We start from the raw sequence: 26,817 nt of genomic DNA, 5'->3' as shown, positions 1-26,817 counted from the left end.
AATTATTATATCTCTCTCATTAATCCTCCTTTTCCCTTTATCTCATCAACCAAAATTCCTAGACAAACTTCCAAATACAATCCCAAACAACAAACACTAAAACAGTCACTACAGTACTTAATTTCTACAGAGATATTGGTACATATGTAACGTTTAGTTTTCTCAAAATTATAATTATTATAAGTAAAAAAAAAATTAGAATCAGTTGGAGAACTATTCACCATATAATCCCTCAGCAATAAAACATAGAACCTCGTCGAATATCACCGATAATAGTGGTTTATTCTACTCTATAATCACTGCTTTGAAATCATTGTAACATTAACATGAACCAAATAAAGAGGTTAAACATAAATATCTAGCAATGAAAACCCACGTTTAACGAAGAACAATAGCAACCTAACATTTACCTCGTTACTACTGCCAACCTTTCGCTCATTATACCCCTCGGCAACCAAATTGTCGAACCAAGGACAAGAACTAAACAGCGAATAGAATTCTTATAACGACCAATTATATCTTCCATTAAACTCGTGATCGAGGCAGACAACGGCTGGAACGATTTACTTGAAAAAAGACAGGAAGAAAAATTCCGTCGCGCTAACAACTCGGTCTGCAGCGATCAGAAACGGGCCGCGTTTAGCCACAAAAACACGAATGGCAAGTACTCCTGATTGAAACTGATTTACGAGCAGCGTTTAAATTCTTAACCCTTCCGCGGAAACCGACGAAAAAACCAGCGGGAACGCCGCTGGGGAGTTGCGCTCTCCATTGACATGCTGGCACGATTTACGAAATTGCCCGATCCTTCTCAACATTCAACTTTTTCCTTCCCATTCAAAAACGCGGCTCGAGTATATACATAGAGCTTCGTAACAATCCGCGCGACTTTTCAGAGAAAAATTGCAAACGAGTCTTTATCTGTCCTCAACGGGCAACGACTCAGAACGTCAAACATTTCAAAAGTCCTTTCTGCGCCTTTGAAACGTCACTTCCCTTTATATCAGCCGAGATATTATATAGGGGAATAAAAACCTCTTGATTGAACCTTCGTGTGATTACAATAACGATTGTCGCAGTGCTCTTTGATAGCAAGGGTCTTGGAGTTCTTCGCTGGCACTGGAGAGTCACCACCTAGGAGAAATACAAAGGTCAGTAACGGATGTTAAATTTCAAATAACGCGATAAAAGAGTCCTGTATCCTTCCACGTTATCGTGGATGATATTATTAATTTTATGGCAGAGAAGCTTCGAATTGCTACTTTCCCATAGAGAACAGGCTCTTGGGTGTAAAGGGTTAAATTAAGGTAATCATCACCTGAGGTACCATTGGGCCAAAGCAAGTCGCAATTTTCTTTGTTAGAACTTCTCCAAGTTGAGAGTAGCAGTATTAAAAAACGATACACTTGGACTATGTTTTCGGCACTTACTGTAAAGATAACGAGCATTGTAGTTGCAGTTTTAGGCGTGCTTGCAGTTAGGAAAGTGTGGTCTAACTAGAAATAAAATAATACGTGTGTGACATAGGGGAAAAATTAGGAGGCAAAAGGGTAAAAAGATGGAATAGTCGTATAGTTACATGATATATAGTACCTTGTACGGTTCCATCTCCCATTTTCTCGAAACGAGACCTTCTGTAAGCCACGGACGCTCGGAACACCGATTGCTCCTCGTGTCTACAATATTCCGCTGCAATCGATTCAACACGTTTCGTTCTCCTTTACCTATCGATAAATCCAATCGAGAAGTTTAACGAAACTAAACGACTCCACGGAAACTAACCCCCTCAGCTCCGAATATTTTCCACGACAGAGGCCAAGCTGGTCTAAACAGTTCCCTACCTCCGATACGTGTGATATCGATTGCACGTTGAGCAATGTTCAACAAAAACACTCAGAAACTCCAGAAAATTTTGGACAACCTGTCAGTGATATCCATTACACGCGTAACGTCTGTAACAAAGGTTGGTGAAGGTAAAATATTCCATTACATTTTAACACACTCCAAAGACCAGAGTACTCTCCAGGATTTCAAACTAATCAAAAATAAGAATAATAAGTAAATATTTTTTAAAAAATTGGAAAAGACATGTCAAGTGAAATTCAGCATCCCTATTCTATTTAAACGAAAATGAAAAGAAAAATGAAAGTCAATATCAGCGGCAGTTTCTCACAGAACGGTGTGTAACGCTTTACTTGACCCGCCCTGTGTATAGATCCTTATTGTTAGCCCACAACGAGCGTTCCATTCGAAAGCAACGCGTGGGTTCGTGGTCGTGAAAGGGTGGTAGGAAAAAGCAGGCGTGCATGCGCGGCGAACGTGTGCACGTGAACACACGGCGATAGTAGGACATAACCGCGACAATAAAACGCTGATTTATAGGGAACGAGGGAGGCTTACGTTATAATCGCCGAGGGTTATCTGAAACAGTGCCATCCAGGTCGAGTGATAGGAACTGTAGAGGGATGATTTCACTCCCGGGAAGCCTTTGTACAAAAAGTAGAACGACTGGCAGAAGCCGAACAGCACCACCATGTAGATTATCCCGAAGGTCAGCATGTCTCCTGTTATCATGCTGTAAACCATGGTGACGAATGGTCCCGTCAGTCGGATGGCCCTGAAACCATAGAAAGACAAAATTAATAATAACGTGCACTGCAACGTTCATGCGTGTCTATTCGATGCTAACAGTCTGCATGACAGTAGGGTGTTCAGGGTCAGAAGGTGTGGCATTATGAGGATGTTGCTTTCAGTTATCATCGATCGAGTTCACTGGACCAATCGGAAAATTGTATCACGTAAATTAGCTGTGAGAGTGGGAATATTAGCTAAGTGTCTCTTAGCCTATAAAAGCTAGGCAGGCCTGGGTTTACGGTAACCACTTGGCAATGGAAGCTTGGGAAAGTCTGGGAAGTGTTGCACGGATGTGTCGACCTCTCAATCAACCGTTAAGTGCGTGGTCACCATCAACCTAGGCTCGCCCTTCGATATCCGACAGCAATGACGTCAAAGGGCCTGGACAAAAAGGCCCGCAACGCGAGGGAGTCACCCTGACAGGAGAAAGGGAAGATTGACCTGGAAAGACAGGCTTTTTGATCGAGGAACTTTATGAGACAGTGATCAGAGTAGGATGTCCACGGAATCAAGCGACCATCTATGACAAACGAGTAATATGCACTTGTCCGTCTATCTCTATAGATGTATCGAGACACGTTGATGACCAGATTTAGCTGCGACATCGGTTCGCAGACTTCAATCAGCGCGACCTTCTGCATAAACGCAAACTGGCTGATGGGTCAGGGAGAAGAGGGATAGAGAGTTGCTGGTGCAGTCGTTTTGCCAGAGATAATAGCTTACCCGATCGATGCAACGCAGTGTCATCGCGCAAAGCTGGCGTCAGATGTTAAAGTGCCAGGTTTAACGTTCATCGAAGAAGACCGGGTTAACCGGATTGCTGCACCGCGATTGGAAGAGTTTCATAGCTTTGATTATACAGAGGATTCGATTGTAGGTACGGGGTTATGGAATCTGTCGACGAATTTGTTCCTGGAAGCCCTTTCATTCCTAACATGGCCTGCGATATTAGGTTGCTGCATACCGAATGCGGTTTTTTCGGCTCAGGCTTATAGGGGAGTATATTTCAAATGGTTGATATTTGGGTTCAACTAATCTCCACGTGACTCTATCTCTTTTCAGAATGATTTAGGGATTTTATTATGTCAGATTTCGGGGATTAGGGTTGGTCCTCGGGTCCCCAACTTCTTCCAATGCTGATTTATGCGACGAATTAATCCTATGGAAGGATTGATCTCGGTTAGTCCGGTGATGTGCGATAATGATTGATCCATATTTCCTTATTGCAGAAATTAAGGGGTGCCCAATTTCAATTTTAGACTAGTAATCATCATTTAATATTCGATATACGCGGAGTGCAGAAAATTTCTTCTTCTTTAACACAGTTACCCTATTATAATCCAAAATTTCGTAATTTTGTAATTACGATGCTAAATTGGAAATAAATAAAAATTATTATAATTATTTTAAAAAATCGATTTAATTTCCAAGAATTAATAATCACCATATTTTAATGCTTGGTCCTTAATGATCCTTAATTATTAAGGACGAACAGTAGGACACAATTTAAGTGTGATATTGTCATATTTAACGATAAGTCACGGTATCCACATGATACTATTCTCTTTTGGGGTGTCCAATTTTAATTTTAAACTAGTAATCATCACTTAATATTCGACATATGCTGAGTGCAGGAAATTTCTTCTTCCCTAACACTGTTACCCTATTATAATTCAAAATTTCGTAACTTTGTAATTACGATGCTAAATTAAAAAGAAATAAAAATTATTATAATTACTAAGAAAAATCGATTTAATTCCCAAAAATTGAAAGTCGTCATATGCTTGGTCCTTAATGGTGCTTAATTAATAACGACGAATAAGAGACCACAATTTAAGCGCGATATTGCCCTATATAACGATAAGTCACACTTCCAAAGAGTGTTTCATACGTTCAACCATGTGTCTAAAATAACGATGAAAAATATAATACGGAAAGGAGGCTGTGAAAAAAGAAGAAGCAGTAGAAAAATATAACGCGTTGTTCAAAACTCGATGCAAACGAGCGAATATTGTCATTCGTTTGCCGCGCATTTCAGAGGTCCGCTGAATTATTTGAGTAGGCGCAGACAAGCGGGCAGACCCATCGCCATGGCTCACGGACTCGTGGCAGGCGAAAATTCACCTTGCTGAGTTTTTTGCATATCGCTGGGACATTCGTGGACACGGGGACATTCAGAGAAGCGAATAATAGCCGTCGAGGAACAACCGTGCGGTGTCACACGACAGAATGCATTGGACCTAAACAGTTGGCTACATCGCGAGCCCGGGCGCAGGATCAGAGACTCCTGACACTCGAGATCTCCTTTCCGAGGCTTTAAAATGCACGCTAACGAAGAATTTATAGGAAAGATAGGGTCTCGTCAGAAATTTCCATCCTGTACTATTAACGACGCTATAAAAGGCACTAATAAAAGATGCCGAGTGGCAGCCTCTCGGCGGGTACTGACTGAGATTTCGAGATAAATCAGTCTGCGGTTCCCTTTAATGCACCCTTTCGTTCGCGATAAATAGACGCGTTATATTTTTACGCAGAGTACCTTTTATACGGGTCTACCTCGTGAAACTGTACCGGCATTCTCCGCGAATAAAGATAAGGAGAGAACAACGAACAGATCTTCAGGGCACAACGTGGAAACTGGCTGACGGTGTTTAATTAAGATATTTACCCAGACCGTGTTTATCGATCGGGAAGCTTGATAAGCGACGTGGCTTGTTTTAATACCGGTGATTACTAATAAGTTACATAACTTCGCATCGATATGCAGCGAGTGTTTTCGAGTCGGGAATGCAGCGATACGCGGTTCATTCAAATTACTCGAGCTGTTATGAAATATCCACACACAGATCGTTGTGAAAAAAGGCGGAAATTCCTGAGGCACTCGGAACGAGAGGAAAGGAACATACTCGTGATATAATACGTAATACAATGACAAATAATTCAATGTTTCATCGAGTTAATTCTGTATCCCTAAGAACGACACTCTGAGATGGAGCTAACTTTCGAGGAGCTAATCTCACGTTGTTTCGTTACATTGACAACTTGTTAATTGACAGTTTACGAACTCGTGTATATTGCTTCGGGTTGGTGAAAGAATATGTTGTAGTAAAAACTAAATAGTAAAATAAACCCTACATCATAGCGATATGGGGGACGATCCCTTACCCTGCATTTTGTCTTTTGTCTTTTGTATCCCATTTTCTGGAAACGTCTTGTGACCTGTGTGGCCCTAAACAGGTCAGTTCTAACCGTTCACCCATTTAACACTAGATTTACGGAACCCGTCAATTTGACGAAAGGGTTGCTCCAATTATACCATGGTAACAGATTTAGTTAACTTATATTAAGACTGTTAATCTAATATATAATTGTTTTTAAATTAAACTAATTTAAAACTTTACCTGTCAATTTGACAGGTGTTCATAGAAATAGGTATACAGATAGCGCCCGTAAATCTAGTGTTAATAAAGATCTATACAGTTTTTCCACCGTTTCCACTGACTACTATTCCTCCGCGTTATAACTCCTTAACAGAATAAATGCAACCCTCAGTGTAATTTGTATGTACGACTGTGCTGCCAAGCCACGCAGGGCAATCCTCTGCCAAAGGGCTAAGTTTGGTGTAACAACTGAACACAGCGTTGTAAATTAAAGCATCAACGACACTGATCGATGTAGTGACACCAAGTGTTCGCATGCAACGATCTCACATTTTTCCAGAGAGATTTAATCACGGCTGGGGAGTATTTCATGCACTCTTGACTTAAGTTTCAAAAGCTGGAACGTGTAACTTGGACGCCTGAGCGATTTTATGACTCTCCTGTATCACGAAAGCTTCTATAAGTCACGTGCTTTCTGGTGTAAGAAATTTAACGATTCGGGCTTGATGCGAGTTACCTGGATGATTGAATCTGGATGATGGAACCACGATTTTGCACACGGACAGAAAGATAATTCGACGTTTAGAATGTTGGGATGACAAACTGGTTGTAACAGCGAGATGGCGAATTTCGCGGTGGTTTGTTCAGAGTTAGTTTGTCAAGGTCTTACAACGGTAAATATGATTATGTAGGGAGTTTAATGTTAGATGAAGTTAACTTATTACCGAGAGCTTGGAAGCACCTACCGCTTTGTCTTTGAAGTATGGAAACTAAGACTCATATCGCGTTATGAACAACGAGTATCAGAGAATATTTGACTATTGTTTCCAGTTAGGCTACGCTAAGCTTCCTGTTTTCGGTAATAGCGGAACAAAGGGTCCCAGCCGTGAAGAGCTTTGGTTCAGTCAGTGTAGTTTGCTTTCTCGCAGGCAAGACACGTAAACTTTCTAACAGTAAACATGTTCTTTCGCGGAGCTTACCTCGATGGTCTCGCGAGTTAGAATATCCTATTGACTGAAGATTTATAGGGATAAATTTCGCCTATTTACCCAGACTCGCTTCTACACCTCCTTGTTACGCGAAAAATTGATAAAAGAATTTCTTTTTTAATAATAAAACAGGTTTATTTAATTAACATATCACGCTAGATTCTTCTCAACTCTAACACGCAATCCTCTATTCTCGACTACACACCATCTATGTGCCACGCGCCCTTGCATCCCTATTTAAAGCCAGATCTATCTCATTCTATACACTCGCTTTCTCTCTCAATCATTCTACAGACATTCCTACAAAAGGATTTGCAGCTATCATTTATTTTTTCCGCGCCAAACACTCGAGTCGAACCCGATCTTATATACACCGTTGTCATCACCTGACGTTAAGATGGGGCAATCCTTATTTACTCATTACACTCCTGTCTAGGTGCTTTGTTGACAATATAAGTTTAGATGCAGATAAAAATCAATCTAGGATATAAGATACAAATAAATAGCTTATAAGATATAAATTCCTAGAACGAATATTTGTATAAATGTTCGATAAGAATTGGGAGTTTAGGCGAACCACGTCACGTACCCTCTTGACACTCCCCCAGGAGTCGGTTAGTCTCTCAAGAGAAGCACTAGAAGAAACATGTACCTTCCTTGGGAAATAAAGACTTCAACAAAGAATATATATATATTTAAATTATTTATAATAATCCCAATATGCTTATTTAAAAATTTTGATTTTTCATTTTCGAGTGAAATTAAAATAACAATACGAATCTCTGATCAATTGATGACTTTAAAAAATCATGTAGAGTATTTTTAAAATTTCCTGAAATTTAGACATCCATCACAATTCTGAAACCTTAAATCCACCCCTTGCCCCCAAATCACTAGAAACTTCCTTATTACACTTATATAATATTTTTACATTTCCAGCCTCGACCTTAATAATAACATATTAAATAACGAATTACGATAACAAAAATCTCGAAAATTGTCAAAAAATTAATAATAATAATTATTCAATTATCAATAAATTAATAATAAATTAATAATTAGCACGCATAATTTCAAGGGAAAACAAAAAGCACATGATATGAAAAATATAAAAGCTTTCTGTGGTAATGGTTACATAGATTTTTAAATATATATGTCTTGGAATGAGTGGAACAAGTATGCATGGGATGGAAATATCTAATGAATTCAGGTGATTATGATAAATGAGTATGCGTGTAATGATTGAGGTGTTGTGTGAATTGTGTATGTTAATGTAATATATGAAAAAAGAAAGAAAAAAGAGAGTGATTTGGAATATATTAGTTGCAATTGAGTATTAATAGACAGAAGACGTGTGAGCATGTGACAGTGATAAAATAATTATATTTCAACGTAATATTTGTGTTTGATAATCTTTGTAATTAAATAAATAATTCTTCTTATTGTTATTAAATTTCATCCACCACTAACATTGATGACTTTAGAAAATCATGTAAAATATCCTGTCTAGAGTAATTGATTATTTGACTTCCTTCGCTGCAATTATTTCTCAAAGAGTAGTTATCTCAAGGAATATCTCTTAATTCGTTTATATATTCATTTTCTCACGTTTCTTTAGCGTGGAATAACATAATCTTGCGAGAAGGAGTATTCCTGGATTGAAAATAATTTCCTTACGCCTTTCTCGCACGGAATAACGTAATCTTGGGAGAAGGAATGCTCCTCGAATGTTCCTGGAATGTTGCTCGATTCAAAAGAGTTAAATTCGCGGTCTTAGAGGGATATCTATCTCTGGCTGTGATTTTCCCTCTATTCTCTTTTCGCTTGTTTCATATCACAAAGGGACTTTCGCTCTTCGTCGAGACGCGCCAGATGTAACAATGACGGAGCGTCACTGTCATTACGATATCGATGAAGTCTCGTGCTCCTTTCAAAGGTATCCGTGCGTCGTGCAACAGATATCGATCCTTCTCTATTTACTGTCAGCGGATGCGACCGTACCGCGAACGTGTTTAACGTCAGTTTACAGACAAGAGAAGGCAGTGACTGACGTTTGATTCCTGAATGTGCAACGCGATTATGAAGACACTGGATCTTCTGCCTATTGTTGCAGGTGGTTCATTAAAGCTGCCTGAGAAAAATCGCGTCCAAAAGCGAGATCGGCTATCTCAGCGTAGATTGACGTGGAATAACATCGATAACGATTTATTAATTTATTATTACCGGGACGAAGCCCCTGTGTACGGAAATAAGGTAATAAGGATGTAGATCGCGATAGCTGAATTGTGAGAATAGGCAAAGGAATTTGCGTAACAGATTTTGTAATTACGTGAAATTCTATCGTGATTATTCTCGCAATCGGTATAATCGCAATTGCTTCATCATTATTACGTTATTATAGATTCTGTCGAGTAGGCGATCATTTCTTTAGGAATAGGCGTACGAAGAATTTCAGATTGAATTGATTATTATAGAATTAAATGGAAAATTAATTAATTATGGTAATACGTATGCAACACGATATTCGTCGAGTCAACGAATATTGTGAATTATTAATTATTGATAATTGACCGTGATTTCAATAAGTTATTTATAAAAATGTTGCTATCGACTATGTGAAATTTTATGGTAATGTAGATTAATTATTTAACTCGACAGGAATTTCCATAAATTAAATGCAGTGACTCGATTTAAATCTCACTGTCAGCTTTAAAAATTTTTTGAGGTATAACACACGTGTATTTACCTATGTTTACACCTTTACGTTTCAAAATCGTAGCTAGTTAATGTTCCATAATCCTACAAATTTCCACTATTTTAATTAGTTTAAAGTCTATTTTAATAACTACCAAAAGCAAAATTCCATCAATGCTCGATACTGTATTATCCTGTAACACCAGAATTACCAGTAATGTATAGCTAGGTGTACTGGATATATAGAGGTGATAATAATTGGAGCAGTATGATGAAGATAAATAGGCACGAAACATCCCTGCAAACACCGTATATCTCGCAAAATTACGCAAAGTCACTAAAACAACTAGTACCTATATTTTACAAAGACACCAGTTGCTGATCAACGTAAAATTTAATAAAAGTGAATTCAAAATGTAAAATTTTAATACATAACATTAATTAGTTTCCGAGATATCTATTAACAAATTTGCTATTGCATCGTACATAGAATTCTACCTATGCATGTGCATCTGTGAGACTATAACATAGCTATTTTAATTATCTTAACTAATAGTAATTGTCATTATTGACTGCTAAATAACCAATGAGACTCACAGATAAGCATATAAATATGTGCAGAATTCAATTTATATTAGCAAAAATGAATAAAATTCTGAAAGATACCAATGGATGATCGAGATGAAATTTAAAAGAGAGAATTCTCGGAAAAGAATTTTTAGATTTAAATTTTTCCTGTTCCACTACCTTTCCCTTTACTTCAAATTTCATCACGTTTGGCCATTAAGACCTTTCAGAATAATAGCTCTAAAAATTTTTAGCTGGAGTTATCGAACATCGATTTTCAAATATTTATATCGAACATCACCAAAATCCTTCTGATACTACTACATTGGATTCTATCCATACATGTGCATCCACGAGACACTTGCAGAGACAAGTAACTCGTTCAACCCTTGACTATCTTGAATTCATAGCAGAAAAAGTTATTGAAAACAATATCCTTTATAATATATCTCAAATTCATACAAATCAGGATTCAGAATATCCATAAGTTCATCGATTTTTGCGAACTCTTAGAAATATCTGTATTCTATTCATCAACAACTCCAATAATCTTTTGTAGAAAAGGAAAAAGGAATTAAATATCTAATTATACATAGTAAGCTTATCAATGTCTCCATAATGGGGGTCAGTGAAGTGCAAAGGGTTAATATCACTATAAAACTTAATAAATACCACAATCTATAATTTCTATAGAAAATTGCTGATTTCCTAAAGAATATCCCAATTAATTTCCATCTCATACCCTGTCAAACTTTTCAATGACCACTCAAATCTAGGAGAATAAAATAGTCATAGTATCTCCCACGAAAAAGTATTGTATTTGGTTCTAGGCTAATGAGGTTTCATAACAGAAGGACCCCATTTAACCATCGTTGATTTTCTAAAGGATATCCCATATCTCATACCCTGTCAAACTTTTCAATGACCACTCAAATCTAGGAGAATAAAATAGTCATAGTATCTCCCACGAAAAAGTATTGTATTTGGCTCTAGGCTAATGAGGTTTCATACCAGAATGACCCCATTTAACCATCGTTGATTTTCTAAAGGATATCCCAGCTAATTTCCATCTCACACTCTGTCAAATCCTTCGATGACCACTCAAATCTAGAAGAATAAAATAGTCATAGTATCTCTCATGAAGAAGTATTATATTTGGCTTTAGGCTAATGAAATCTTATAACATAACGGCCCCGTTCGACCATCACTGATTTCCTAAAGAATATCTCAATTAATTTCCGTCTCATACCCTGTTAAATCCTTCTATGACCACTCAATTCGAGGAGATTAAAATAGTCATAGTATCTCCCATGAAGAAGTATTGTATTTGGCTCTAGGCTACTGAGGTTTCATAACATAATGACCCCATTTAACCATCGCTGATTTCCTAAAGAATATCCCAATTAACTTCCATCTCTCACCCTGTCAAATCCTTCGATGACCACTCGAAGCACCCTCCACCTTTGTCTTCGAAATCTGGAAATCTGGACACTGAATGGCAGCAGACAGAGTGACCGATGAGAAACGACGTGCATTTTTGCCTCACAACCGGAACATTGGCATGCATCGCGTAATATAAGAGTTCACGTTGCATCTTTCAGGCAGCGTTATCGGTTTGCAGGTCATCGGGGGTTGGCTCGGGACAAGTTCGAAACAAAACGCCACGAGGAGAGATAAAGTTACTGCTATTAACAGCACTATCGTGTTGATCGCTCGTCGCGTTACCTGTTTCGCTGGCCGTTGATTATCCGATTTACCAACGCGATCGGCGTTCAATGAAATTGAAGCGACGCGTAATTCAAGCCGAAATCGCGGTCGGGACAGAACAATGGTCGCGTTTCCGGAATCGAAATCGATTCCGGCGCCGCAGCCAGACGGACCATGCGATGCAACATTTTTGATCGTCCGACAGGCTCTTCCGTTCGTTTCCATGTTTTCTCTTTCGTTTACTCTCTCACTCTCTCTCTTTCCTTTCCACCTGTTTTACAATTTCCTTTGTTCCGTGTCATTCGAATATATCCTCCGGTTAATCCACTATCTCTTTCAGAAAACATTCGTTAAATTATTTTATCGCTTTGCGTTGTGACAGCCTATCGAAGTCTGACATGTCTTACCGTCCTTCTAGCGAATTAAGCGATATAATTAACAAACCTGCAACTCACAACCGGACCCAACAGATTGGACCCACCTGTGACTGACCCACTGAAGGGACAAAGGGACCTCTACTAATAAATCGCGATATTGTGAAGCCGACCTTATCGTCCATAGTCTACGTCCGAAATGCACTAATGACTCAGGAGTCAAACCTGAGTGCCTCTTGTCATTTCTTCAAGCCTTTTTCTATTGCGTTATTATATACAAACCCCAAACTTGACAAGTTATCCGAAACAAAGCAAAGTCCATTAGATAGCCAATTCTCTGTCAACCAATATTTCCCCAAAACATACCTTTTCCCTAACATACAGTCCCACATACTCTACACTACAGTATACATATCCGCACCAAGACACGAATAAAAATGTACTGTGTACAATGCACAGTACAAATCCACCGTGTTATACCTTCGCGAGACCTTCAATAACTATACGTATTTATCCGCGTTAGTCTCTATTCGAGAATTGGTCGAACATCGTTCTCCTTACAGCACCGTAATTGTCCCGTGACAACATCCACGACCAAAACAATACCGAAAGGCAACCTCCTTGACAGTTTCTCATTCCTCAATCAAAGGTCCTGTCGAAACACTCACGTCCGATCAAAAGACTCTGTTTTTCCTCCACTAAGATCCACTCTTAACCAATCAAACGAAACTCGAGGTGATACCGAACAGAATCACGACGAGACATCACAGAGTCATACAGAACTCGAAGAGAATACCTCTGAAGCTAAACAGGACTCAGTCAGAACGCTTATGGAAACATCAAAATGTGAACAGAACGCTACACCACTCAGTATAACGCATATACATATAGAGATACTGTTTGATTGGCACATATAAAGGAATATAAATATGAAGAATAAAAATAAGAATAATATATAACATAATATATATAATAAATATAAAGAATAACAACTGTTTTTTCCAGGGCCTAGTCTAAAAGTTCAAAGTGGTCCGCGTGTCCGCGAATCATGGGGCGCTATCATAAAGACGTAAGCCAGACCCCCATTGACTGGGACCCCTCGATGTCTCTAGGAGTAGAAACACTATCTACGCTTTCCTTTTCCGCAACGACGGATGCGTTCCTACAGTGTTAAGATGAAGATACTCTCCCAATGGTTCCACCTGAGACCTTACTCATTTGGGTCTCATTTGGTTTCGTGCAGACTTCTTGCGATGTTGGTTTTAACACGTTCGTCGCCCAACGCGATTCGGTTGAGTTTCTCGCTGGGCCCAAATCCTACTGTCTGAGCGCTAGAACGTTATCGGACTGATGATTTGGATGCGTCTAGTACAGACACCGCTCGTTAGATGTTGGTCAACGGTCCCTCCTATTTACAATTTTCCATTTCCTGTAATCGTTTTGAATTACTATCAGCAAACTTGCATTTTGCAAATAACTAAACGATAGAACAGAGTAGCAGACTTGGTAAAATTTTACCACGTATAAACATATTCACAGACAATTACGAAAAATGTAAAAAAACTACGATCTATTGTTCCAATTGGTAGCTTGCTTGCCAGATCGTTTGGGTGTTCGTACAGTCGGACTATCTTTTCCAGAAACTTTCAATTTCTTCTTTCACCGTTTTAATTCCTAGATCGGTTCGGAGATTCCTGTTGCGGATGTACCACAGATTGTTTTTTGTGATTTTTTGAGAGAGGTTCTTACTCTACGCGCGGGTTAATTGGACGAATCGGATTAAATAGGGAAAAGGAAATTGTAGGAAGTCGATGGAGAAATGACAGAGTGGAAGAGGCATCGATCGAGCTACCATTAGACGGAACGACAGCTCGGTCCCTTCTCGCTTCCGTTAATCGATCGGTGACCTTATCTTGTCAAGGGTTACCGGTAGTCATAAATCTTCGGTTTTTCCTAGAGCGTTAAGTTCAAGGGAAGGTACAGTCGCGGCGGAAAATAATAAAATAGAGATGCACGGGGAGAGTTATGGTGATGGTGATGGTTGGAGATGTCGAGTGCGTGGAACATAGTAATATTTTATACCGGCTATTTTAGCTATCGCGAGAATTTATTTTCTTATTCTCCTTTTAATATTTTTATTTTCATTTTTAATAAACGTTGCAAACAAGAATTTGGTTATGTACCTATATACCGCGTGTACAATTTAATGGAACGTTATTTAGGGATTGAAAATTGTTGCTATACCAATTTCCCTTTGCCAAAGTAATTTTGAAAAATTGTTATTTATGTTAAAATGTAAGATTGAAAATAATATTAATCGCGAACGAATAAATTATATTTGTTAAATAGCTGTCGAACAACGGTGTAGGTTGAAAATATCGTTAGAAAAAATGATAAATTATTGTCGAATATTAATACGTATAATAAAATTCTACGGTTGGTGAATTTTGTACCTCGGTATTATTAATTTTACGGCTCTATAATTAATTGCGGTATATGCAGTTTTTTATGTACATACGTCTACACTGGCTATTTTTAATCTGTGACCAGTGGTCACTAATCCATAATTAACGCGATTTTTTAACTTTCAATAACGAAATTTTGTCACAGATGGATGACGGAAATTTATATTACGGGGAAATATTTATAAATCATATTTATTCTTAATAACAAACTGTTTGCAACGTAAATTAATAATAAAAGTGAAAAAATTAATTAATTATTCGTTATGATAGCGGAAAAGTAATTATTACCGGAATCGGAAAATTTTCCAAGCTAAGAGCTACGCATGAAAATTAAAATATTTACACTTCTTTCTAAATTTTCAAAGTTCCCTTACAAACTTAGGAAATTTAGAATAAACAAGGCTTATCGTAGTTATAAGACTCTAGCTATAAGTTAGTTATAAATTATAAATTTGACATTTATTTTTACCCAATGAAATACCATTTCAGAAAAAGAAATCTTTAGAAAACAATACCAAGCGAAGAGCTGCCTGCTAAAGTTCTCTTGCATCTAGAAATTTATTCACGAATAAAGAGGAATATAAATCTTCCTAGAACTACAGCTCAAATAACGCAAGAAAAACGGAAGGACTAAGTGTAACACCGTTAAATCGAAAAAGTAATAAAAGAATACATACTCCAGAATAATTCTCAAGGAAAATAAAGGAAGCCTAAAAGTCTTCTTTCAAGAATAACAAAAAGTCTCGCCTAAATTAAACAGTAACTAATAAAATGTCAGATGCACTTTCGTTGTTTGAAACCTACAAAAATACACGGTAAAAACACGTACAGAGATGTCAAGAAGTAAAAAGCGTATTACATACCACGATGTAATAAAAATCCACTGGCAAGGAAAATATTTCACTGTATAATGTGTTCTGATACAAACTACCTTCTGTACAAGGATACAAAAACAATTTAACAATTCCTTTACACTATTCCTACCATGACCGGTCAAATGACCATTTTTAAAATTTCGATTAGAATTTCCTATATTACAATGTAATTGCATCGCCCTTAAACTTCACGAATTTTGCTAAAATATACGTGTAATACATTTTTCAAGATTTACTTCTTTTTTTTATTTTTTGACTATTGAGAAAAGATTGTAGTCTATCTTACCAACCACGACCGGTCATTTAACCGGTTGAACGATTTAAATATTTTCATAATAGTATCTGCAGTTGTGGCATGATTTAGTTCAATGGATAACTCTGTGGATGTTGAAGAAAATAATTAGATTATATAATAGTACCAAATTTGGCGTAGATGTGATCGACCAAGTGGCCAGAAATTACACGGTAAAATCTAAATCTCGGAAATGGCCTTTACAAGTATTTTTTAACATCCTGGACTTAGCCAGGTTGAATGCATGGGTTTTATACATATTTTAAAGAAACCACAGGAGAAAAAATTACGAGGCAAGAATTTTTATTTCAATTGGCAGAAGAACTTGCCGTCGAATATAAAAAGCGACAGCTGGACAAAGAAGATCAAGCAACATTAGTCACAAATATAATAGAGGTTCAACGAAAAATATGCTAAATAAGATATTGCAAAGATAATAAGACTAACAAAATCTGTTTAAAATGGAAAAAGTACGTATGTGGAAAATTGTACAATCCAGGAGACTATTTGTGAAAAATGCGGTGGAAACTGCTAAAATGTACATACTATACTTTCGAATAAAAGAAGTTGTACTTTTATACTGTCAAATTGCCTATTCTATGTTAAAAATTCATTTTATGTTAAAAATTATAAGCTGCGCTAAAATGACCGGTCATCTTACCGGTCGCGGTAGGAATAGGTATAAGAGAAGTAGGAATAGTGTTAACCCTTTGATTGCTACGCCGAAACCACGTTTCCCTCAGGGAGTGCACCACCAGATGCAAGATTTGTTCTAATATGTTTTTGATGTTCTAATAAAAATTTTTAATTGTTCAATGGGGCACTTTTTATTTTAAAGTATCTTCTAATTAGCGGTTCTATTCAAAATGCACCAACTGTCAATTTTCATCTAATGTAATTCAATATAGTTCAAGTAGTTCAAGCACTCCAGTTACCAACGACCACCGTGGCGTCATACGAGAAACCGTAACCGGTCATATATGACCAACCTGACAGTCAAAGTGTTAAACAAATCCTTATGAAACGAAAGTATCGAAGAATCGAAACCTAGCAATTAAAATCTATCCAATTCCCATAGAACGGGCCATTACATTCAATTTTTCCCCAATCGCTCTATCATCCTCCCGTGCAATCTTATCAGCATATCATCGCGTCAGTAGCAACCAGCGAACTTACAACGATTATCGGTTCCCAGTTTTCAGATCAAAGCGAAGAACCGTAACCAACTGTGATTATTTTCCTCGCAGGCGAACAAAATTCCAATTATAGAGGGCAGAGGCGATTAAGGCACAATCCCCGGCCTTCCTATCGGTAGTTTATGCACGTACGAAAAAGATAGGGAGCAAGAAGGCTGATTATAAGCGGGGGAAAAAGAGGCAGGGAGAAACGAGCACAGGGACTCGTTTCTGAAGGGAAACGAAACGCTCGTCTCGCAAATCCGAGGCTGGCTGCATGACTCGACGTAAAATAGCTTTTATTTCATCGTGTTTCCCTTTTTTCCTCATTTTTTATCCCCTTTTTTTTCGTCCTTCTTCCTTTTCCCGGCCGTACAGCCCGAATCGCAAGCAACGTTCCGCCATTCTTCGGCCGCCCCCTAAGGGAGACGGGATTCAGAGTAATCGAGCTCCAACAAACCGGGAATGATTCCGTAAAATTCACGGGTACGCGGACGATGACAATTATTCGCCGGTTTACCGTGGCCGCGACATTTTGAAGGACGATGTTTTGCGAAAATTTACATCGACAGGCTGACTCGCAGTCTCTGTTTTATGTTCCACGCTCGCTACCCCCGATTTATCCGCCCTGCGCCACTGTCTCGTTATTGCACGCGCCATTTGTATTATTTCAAAGTTATTCCACGCGTCCGATTCGCGTTCGTCTCGTATTGCGAGTTCACCTGACTTTTTATTATTAAAGGTTTATTATCGAGTGAACCACGATCGGTGCAACAACGGTGCTTCCTGCTGTAAAGATTGCTGCACGAGAGGTGCCGTTGCAATTGATTTTTGTTCCCGATTGATCTGATCATTCGTTACATCGATTAACTTTGGAAATCGGAAAGTAGAAATTTAGACGAAATATAGAAAGTTGAAACAGTTTTGATATTGAAACGTGAAAAATTTCGACAGTTGTGTTTATTACTCTGAGTGACTTAGGATGTCTCAATTGCGGTACACGAGTAATAGTAATCAAAGTTTGGAAATTAATATTCGAACTACCGATCTACAGAGTATATGCAACAATAATTAAATTGGCACGATGAAAATAAATAGGTACGTATATATAATTATATTTAATTTTGGCAAGAGTTAATTGGGGATATTAATTTCCCTAAAAATAGCAACACGGTTTCGATCAATTCAAATTAATTATTCTTATGCAACTGTTGTACTATGAATTTAAATCCGTCCATCGTAATGGAAATATTCTTATCGATGAATCATACGAATATTTAATGTGTCTAAATACTGGTAACAGGGCGATAATTCATAGGTTGGACGAAGTAACAAATTAATCTGCCAAATCAGTTGACATGCGAATAAAGGTATTTAGTATTTAGGTGTCTCGAGGATCGTTCAATTTTCAGATATTAACTCGCTTAACGGATCAGTGTAAAACGTGAAATCCGTCGTAAAATATCTTAAGTGGAAAGTCTGCCTTATTGCTCAAAACGCGGTTTCATATCGTGGCTGTTGCAAAAATGGCGCGTGCAGCTCGTGTGCAGCAAAGTGTGGACCAAAGAAGACGAGATTCCGGGCTAAAATTCTAGCGTTTCTCTCGTTCTTTCTCGCCCTCTCCGCCTCTCCCTATCTCCGTATCTGGCATTGTCGGATAATTCCTGAGGCTCTCTAAGCGTTTGATACGCTTAGTGCTCCTAGAACGTGACGTAGACTCTGGAGGAACCATTCTGTTCTCCTCTGGAATTGCGGCAGCGATTTCAAGGATGCTGTTCCTCGTTTATCGTTTGCTTAACAACAGGTGATCGTTATTAATATCTTTTCCATAACAGCCTCTGTTCAATTATTACAGTCTCTTCTCTCGATCCAATTTCCATAAATGCTTCGTTTCCCATTCACGATTTATTATTTAATTTGTTGTCTCTTTAGATCAGCTTTTTCAATGATTGTGGGTTGTGGTTTTCATTGATAACTTATTAACATAAGTCACTTGCATTCGTTAATAATATATATTTATAATTAGTTCTTCGTAGTATATTTTCTTCTAGCTAAAATTTAATTATTGGAATTAAAAATGTGTCACAGCATTTTGAAAATTCATTTCTCCATTAAAAATCCTCCAGGCGATTAGGCTTGATACGAATACGTCCATGGAACTGCGATTTAAAAGATCAATTATCAATATCAATGAAAATATTTAAATATCATTCAACCAAGTATTATAGATTCTGTTATATCACTGTTAAAAGGGAAAATTGTGTTTCTTTCATTTTAATTCATTATGCGACTTTATATAATTAAATCAATATAATCTTAATTATATTGAATTAAAACGAGAAAAGAGACTGCTAAACATAGTATCGCATAACAGCAGTCACGATTTGAAAATACGATAGTTCGATTTCGATTATCGATTTCGCATCAGACGAAACAAGAGAAACTCGGAGAATCGGTTTAGCTTCGCCAATAGCTGGACAGAGCTTATGTCAGGTTAACTATAGCCTACAAATCTGAATTAGGTTCTTGGATGGTAGACATTCGATTCATACTTGGCTCTGCTCTCTCGCCATCTCACTCTATCGTGCACACTATCCCTCTCTCTCTCTCTCCATCTCTCGTTCCGAGGATTATACCTCGTTAGGCTTGTGAATCTAAACTATGCGGGTTAGCATCTCGAGGGTAGATGAGCCACAATTATGTTCGCTTCGTGTACCTATAATTAGAAGTCTGGGCACGATGCTTTCGTGCCGACGAATCTAAAATATTCACCCGTTGGGTAACAGAAAATTTTACCTAATCATTAACCATTTCGTATAATCGCTTGACGATGATGTATGCGCAGTATGAACCATCCCGTGTGAAATCATGCGAGACTCGATGGAGGTAGGAATAAACGCGAATTGGAAATCAAAACGTCGAAATTTCGCGTTGAATACTAATGCGAGGGATGTTTCGTCGAACCAGGGCGAGATATTTCTGTGGAATGATTGAAGTTCGAGAAAAATTTTGCGTTATAGTGTTCATCGTCGAACCAGGGCGAGATATTTCTGTGGAATGATTGAAGTTCGAGAAAAATTTTGCGTTATAGCGTTCATACTAATGCAACAGCTGTTAAATTTACCTTCTACTATCGAATTAAAATGCCTGAGAAAATATAGTTAATTTACTACAAGAATAAATAAAAGCACGAACAAAAAGGTAAATAAAGATAACAAAAAGCGAACAATTGAAGATTACAAAAGATATTGTAAGCATAGGTATAGGAAGATTCTTTGAAAAATACAGTATGCCTACTTTATTTCGACAGATGATCTATCTCGTTATCCGAAACGTTCCTTAATCGAGGATTCCTTTTGACATGGAATCAAAAATTGAGAAAATGAAATTAACCCGAGATAGGTCAATTTTAGCTCTCACAAGGCTAAATATGGTACACTATTTGTATAACAGAGATGTAAGACTAGATCGAAGTCTGAGAATCCTGGCTTTATGAATTATCAAGTTCCAGATGTCGGTGAAAATTAGTTCGCTTCACCATTCTTCATATTTCAGGTCGTATTTCAGGTCATATCTTAAATTGAAATAAAGAAGGTTAAAGAAAATTATCCAAGATCCAGAAAAATTCAAAACATAACAGTGTATACTATAAATATCTATTACAGTAAGAATAACAAACGAAGAGAAATATTTTCTATAAAAGACTATAAATTAAATAAAACTATTTCTACGTAATAATGAAGAGTCTTATGCTTATATATTATTAACGTGAAATAACATATTATTTTATTTGAGTCTACTATTATGTACAAATATTTCTATGCACCCTAGGGTCATGCATTACCAGAACGTTTATTTTCGGAAAGGTTCGGACAAAAGGGTGCACTTGAAATTCGCAACAATGGAAGGGCCAAAAAGTATAGTGCACCGAGGACAATCGTAAGTAGACATTGAAAAAGCGATTGCCGTGGCGAAAAAATGGTAACTCGAGTGTTAAGCAGCGGGTTACGGATTTGTATGCCGAAAGATGCAGCGGGATATTTGGGAAAACAAATTGCGAGAAGACTCGACGTTTCACCAAAAAGGGCGTACCACACTCTGCAGGGTAAAAGATAGTGCTTCCAAACTTTTTGTCGGTGCCGGATGTGCAATCGTGCAGTTGCAAAGTGCAATTACGCCTTTTTTTTTCCTCGAGTGGAACTCCATACTTTTCCGTGAAACCATCTACGCGGCTTTTCATTCCCTTCAAAAAACTGTTATTAGATTTCTCGTGACAGCATCATGACATTAACGATAATCGAAATCCCATGTCATGTCACTCAAAAAAAAAAAGAAAAGAGGAAAAATATATCCTTTGCCTTCAAAATAATTATATTCGCAGAATCTGCTTTTTATAATATAATAAACGCGTGATAAAAAAATTTTGTTGAATTTCTTTGACGTATTCATAAGAATACTTAAAAATTTGTAAGTACTTAACTTCTGTACTGATATAAGTATTCGTAAGTGATTTAAATATTCTTTAGGTGTACTTAAAATCTCAGAAGTCCCTAAATTACATTTCAAATCCTAAAAATTATATTTAGAATCCCAGAAATCCCCGAAATCATATTTAAAATCCTACAAATCGCCTAAAATTGTATTTAAAAATCCGAATATTCTTAAAATTACATTTAAAATCCTCAAAATTCCTAAGATTACATTTAACATCTGAAAAATCCTTAAAATAATATCTCTAATCCTATAAATCCCTAAAATTACATGTAAGATCCTAGAAATCCCCAAAATTGTATTTAAAATTTCAGTATTTTTTAAAATTATATTTAAAATCCCAGAAATACCTAAACTTATGATTAAAATCCAGACAATTCCATTTACGTAAATTGTGCTTCCCTCTAAAAATTAAAAATGAAAGAAGAAAAACTCGTAATATCTAAAAATCCTTCGAAACTCGAGCGCAAAACAACTCGATTATATCCGACAACGCCGCATTGCGATTTTCACGACGATTACGTTAATATAAAAATAAATAGGGGGGGAAAAATAAAGTGATAAGAGGAGGAAGGCGAAGGAAGATCGCGATAAGTAATGGAAACGGGGAGAATCGTAAACAGAAGTGGCGTAGAATAAAGCATTGGAGGGCGAGGGAGACTGCATCGATCTGCAGTTAAATTTCGTGCGAAATTAATCTCAGGCGCAACGGTGGCTTATTGCCAAGTCAACGGCAGCAGTTATGGAGGACAAGAAATCTGGTAGCGGGCGTTCGAAAGCCTTTGAGGAATTACGTCCCGTATACGTGTACTTAAACGGAAAGCCAGAGACAAAAGAGCGTCCTGATGGACAGTAATTACACGCCGGAATGCAGACGCTTTTACGTAATATTGCTCCAATAAAGAAAATACGTTTTCGACGCTCTATGCGGACGTTAATGCTGTGACGCTCGTTTTATCCCTCATTATGCCGAATTAAATTAACACTTTTCCTTCATTTTCTTTTCATTCTGCGTGACAAGCTAACGATTACGTTCATCTTAGTTCCATCGATCGATTATGAGCCATTTGCAGAATTTATCGGCAGTTTGACATGATCTCTGAACTCTTTCTTATTTTTCTTATTACTATTATAAAGATTGTAAAATTTTGCTTCATAGTGTTTTGTTTACCAAAGATCGAGGTTATTTGGAAAAATTATTCAGAGTTTGATACCATACTTGAATTTTTATGGATTATTAAAACATTCCTCAGTTCGTTTCGATGTTGTCTTGTTTACGAAAGATTAGGATGACCCTTTGGAAGAATCTGAAAAAATGATTGCGAATTAGATATACATAAGTATTCGTTTCGCTCAACGAGTGTCTAACAAAAACAATTATTTTACCACGGACAGCATAACACTCGAAAAATTGGAAACGAACGCAGGAACAATTCCGCAAAAACAATTTTGCCGACAATATGAAAAATATTTAAAAAACCAATCACGATCCACAACAATTAACGAAAACCTGTTCATACAATAAAGACCCTCAATCGAGCCATAAAAATCAATTCATCGCAACAACCGCCAGTACCAGCCATCGTGAAACATTCCACAGAGACCAATCCTTAATTACATTTAGAAACGACCTGGTCCCTCGCCCTGCCACCAAAATTATTACATCAGAGAGCCACAACCACACGAAGACCTTCGATAACCTTATCCTCGAACCCTCGACTCCCTTGTCTCCTTCGACACCGATATTTATTCTCAATTAGTGACCTCGCAGCTGGAACCAGGAGTGAGGACGACGTTCAGCTTGGCGTAGCAATAGCGCGTCGCGTTCCTCGCTGGCAGCAATGCAGTCAGCAATCCATGGCTGTCGATGGCCACGGATGGTCGTCAAAGTGACGACGAAGCCGCGCGAGAGGGTTGTTCGTGAAAGAGGGTTCCTCGACGAGCTGCCACGAGGCTTTGGGGGTGGGTTGGAGCGTGGAAAAGAAGTCGTCGTCGACGTGGTTCGGGCCCGTCCCAAAGAAACGGAGACGACACGGAGAGAGAGCGAGGAGCAGAAAGTTCTGCAGTAATATCTGCAGGAAAGTGGCCGCGAAAAGGACGCGGCGGCAGAGAAAAACGATTGCCAAGAGAGGCGTGTGTATGGTAATGCGAAATAGCCGGCATTATCTCGTCGTAAATCACGTGGAAAGAGGTTTGAAATCTGGAGGCGCTATCATCCGGCCGATTATAAATGCCTTTCTTCTGGGTCCTGGGCTGCTTGAGAAAAATCGCGCGTTAGACTGCTGGATTTTATTTCGCGCTGATTATGCCGAGGTTATCGAGGTGTTCCGATGTATCACGGTACGCGAAACGACGGCACACGCTATGATCTTCGCTGTTTCTTGGGGGTAATGCGGTGTATGCAAATTTCGCCTACCTGCCGGTATAAAGCATCCCGTCTTTAATAATGTAGAAGAAGATTAACCGTAGTTTACATTTCAGTGGTGTCATTTTATTGTGTGCCATGTTTTCGAGTGTCCTGTAATTTAATATTAGAGCCAAAATTGTGTAAAGTGTGCTTATATGTATATTATTGATTTGTTTGGGAAGACTTACAATTTTCGAAAAATGAGGATGATAGAGCAATTTCAATTACGGATTCTTCGTTTTCAGGAAAGTATATTGTACAAGAATTACCCAATGGACGTTTCGGATGAAAATGGTAACTCTAGTGTGAACCCTTTATAGTGTCATGTGACCTGTAAGATATATAGTAGGTTAAAGGCCGGGTTAATCTATGGATTTTTAATTCTCATTTTATTTGTTAACCTTCGCGATATTATACTGCACTGGTGTGCTACTGCAGTGGTATCGAATAGTATTTATGGCAATTATTGGTACTTAATACCGTAATGAGAGGCTATAATCCACTAAAATTTTGGTTTTCACGAACAAACGATTATTTTAATAATATAATTATATAAATTAATATAATTTTATTCTAATAATATGATTGAAGAATTTGATAATATTGGAATATCAATTTTCAAACTAACGGATTACGTACCCGACTTTATTTTCATACCGGTATATCGTGATATTAATATTAAAATCAACGTTAAAATCAATTTTTATCTCGGGGCCTGGGATTATTGGAATTATTGGAATAATCATTTAGTCATGAAAAGTAATAATTGACCTAACGATGAATATATAATCGCGTAGTTCGTTATTTAACGTTTTTATCGGAGTCGATAATTTTTGTATAATACTAAATATTTATGTAACGATTAATATGAATATGCTCGTGCTTACTGCTGCAAACATTAATTGAACTAACGCCCGAAATTATGCACCTACGTTTCGTATTATTTTTTAACATCCTACCATGTAATATCACGATATGGAATAATCCGATTTCGGAGCCTTTGATTACTTGTAAAATGCTTAATTTGTAAGGTAAATGCGATAAATTTATATTATTGATCTAACGTATGCGCACCATTACCAACGAAATTAATAATTCCGAGTATATCGATCAAATTTATGCTGTAACCGTTACGTATCATTCCAGATATGAATATAATTTATAGTTATTTCGCGTAGAAGCCAAAACTATTTGAATTATATGTCGATTATTCGAGATTAAATGCCTGTTCCGAGATGATGGCGAATTATTTATCGATTTGAAAAATGTCACTGAGCTTGCTGGCCAATTATGACACGGGAATGCATCGAGGTAATAAAATATCGCGGTGAACATTTTGTATAATAACTGTAACCGATGTCGCATGACCAGGGCACATAACACTTATCGCGTATTCTTTTATCATTCTTCATGAATATTTCTGTTGTAGGTTAACAAGCCACGCGGACGGAATTTCAACGGCAACCCGCCCATTCAACATCGTCGTTAACCCCTATATTATTAAAGAAAACCGATGCCGTTAATAATTCACATTCTATTAACGAAGTGCAGCATGAAATCGTGCTAGATGAACAAGCGTTTGTAAATCCTTAGCGACTAATGATGCCGCACGAAACTTTAGTAGCTAATCCTCTATAATCGGAATTTTGTTTGCTCCCAAAGGAACCAGATTATGGTCGATTATGGCGTTCTTAAATTAATTTGAAATCTGGATATTAGTAATGGTTATAAATTGGTTAATATCGGTATACTAAGTACTTAATATGCTGTGAAGTATAGTTCGATAAATAAACTAAATAATTATGTTTGCTTCCTAGAGGAATAGATCACGATTTGATGACAAATGAAGAAAATAAAATGAAAAGACGAAAAGGTATAGACCTGTAATTACTATCAAGTATAAAATGTTAACCCGGCATTGTTTGCAATTTGAGAAATTGTGAAAATTAGATCGACATATTAGTACACGATATAGTTGTAACGAAGTTTTAGCTATGATTTTACTTTCAAATTTAATTTGAATATCAAATGGTAAATTGATCCTTTTTTCTCGGAAAGTTTAGTTTCTGATAAATATCCAGGGTTACCCGTAGCATTTTAAATACTTTAGACATTAATTCAGCAGTTTATAAGTTTACTCGTTCCGATGTAATCAGTTTTAGGTAATATGCAAATAAGGAATGGGTAAACATGTGCGTAGGGTACATAGATGGTCGGCTTTAATGTATACACCCAATTACTTTTCAGATTATTAATGAAAAAGGGATACAGATGTTGAGCTGGTTATTTTGCTAAAATTATGATGGCATATAACCTTATGCGACCTCTTCCTCTATTCCAGACTAGTATATTTACCACATACTAAATAGAGCTGGGTATAATAATTGTGAAAAGTATATGTATACTTTATACAAATGTAATTATAGCCTAATCACGGGTTAGAAGAAACAGAAGATAAAATAAGCGTGGGATGATGGCGAAGTAAATTAATTTAGAAACCTCGTTCCAAAGTCCCTTTTCTTTCCAGCCAAGGGAATCTATAAAGGTTCCGTTTCGTGGAAAGGATTAGTTCATATACCGAGCGTGGTTGCTATCGTCCTGGTACTTGTTGCTAACGTAATTAGCATTTACTTGTGTGCAAGAGGTTTTGGAGCAAGTAATCCATCAGTAATACATCAAGCAGCTCATCAGTTAAGCAAAGTAAGCTTCTTATATAATTTCCTATCGTATCTTCTACTCCCACGTATATATAATATATAGCTCCTGC

General features: G+C 37.4%; 1 protein-coding gene across 1 annotated transcript in view; it reads right to left on the bottom strand.

Annotated features, from left to right (window-relative positions):
• The window catches only part of iav (transient receptor potential cation channel subfamily V iav), a 72,735-nt gene that overhangs the window by 25,202 nt on the left and 20,716 nt on the right, over window positions 1–26,817 (bottom strand). The window contains exon 6 of the mRNA XM_017904161.1: window positions 2,401–2,617. Coding sequence (XP_017759650.1) covers window positions 2,401–2,617 — 217 coding nt within the window. The remainder of the gene's footprint in view (window positions 1–2,400; window positions 2,618–26,817) is intronic.

This window comes from Eufriesea mexicana, unplaced genomic scaffold (assembly GCF_001483705.2).
Source record: "Eufriesea mexicana isolate 0111107269 unplaced genomic scaffold, ASM148370v2 scaffold2824, whole genome shotgun sequence".
Classification (NCBI taxonomy): Eukaryota; Metazoa; Arthropoda; class Insecta; order Hymenoptera; family Apidae; genus Eufriesea; species Eufriesea mexicana.
Note: the sequence above shows the minus strand (reverse complement) of the source record. Positions and strands in the feature narration are given on the sequence as shown.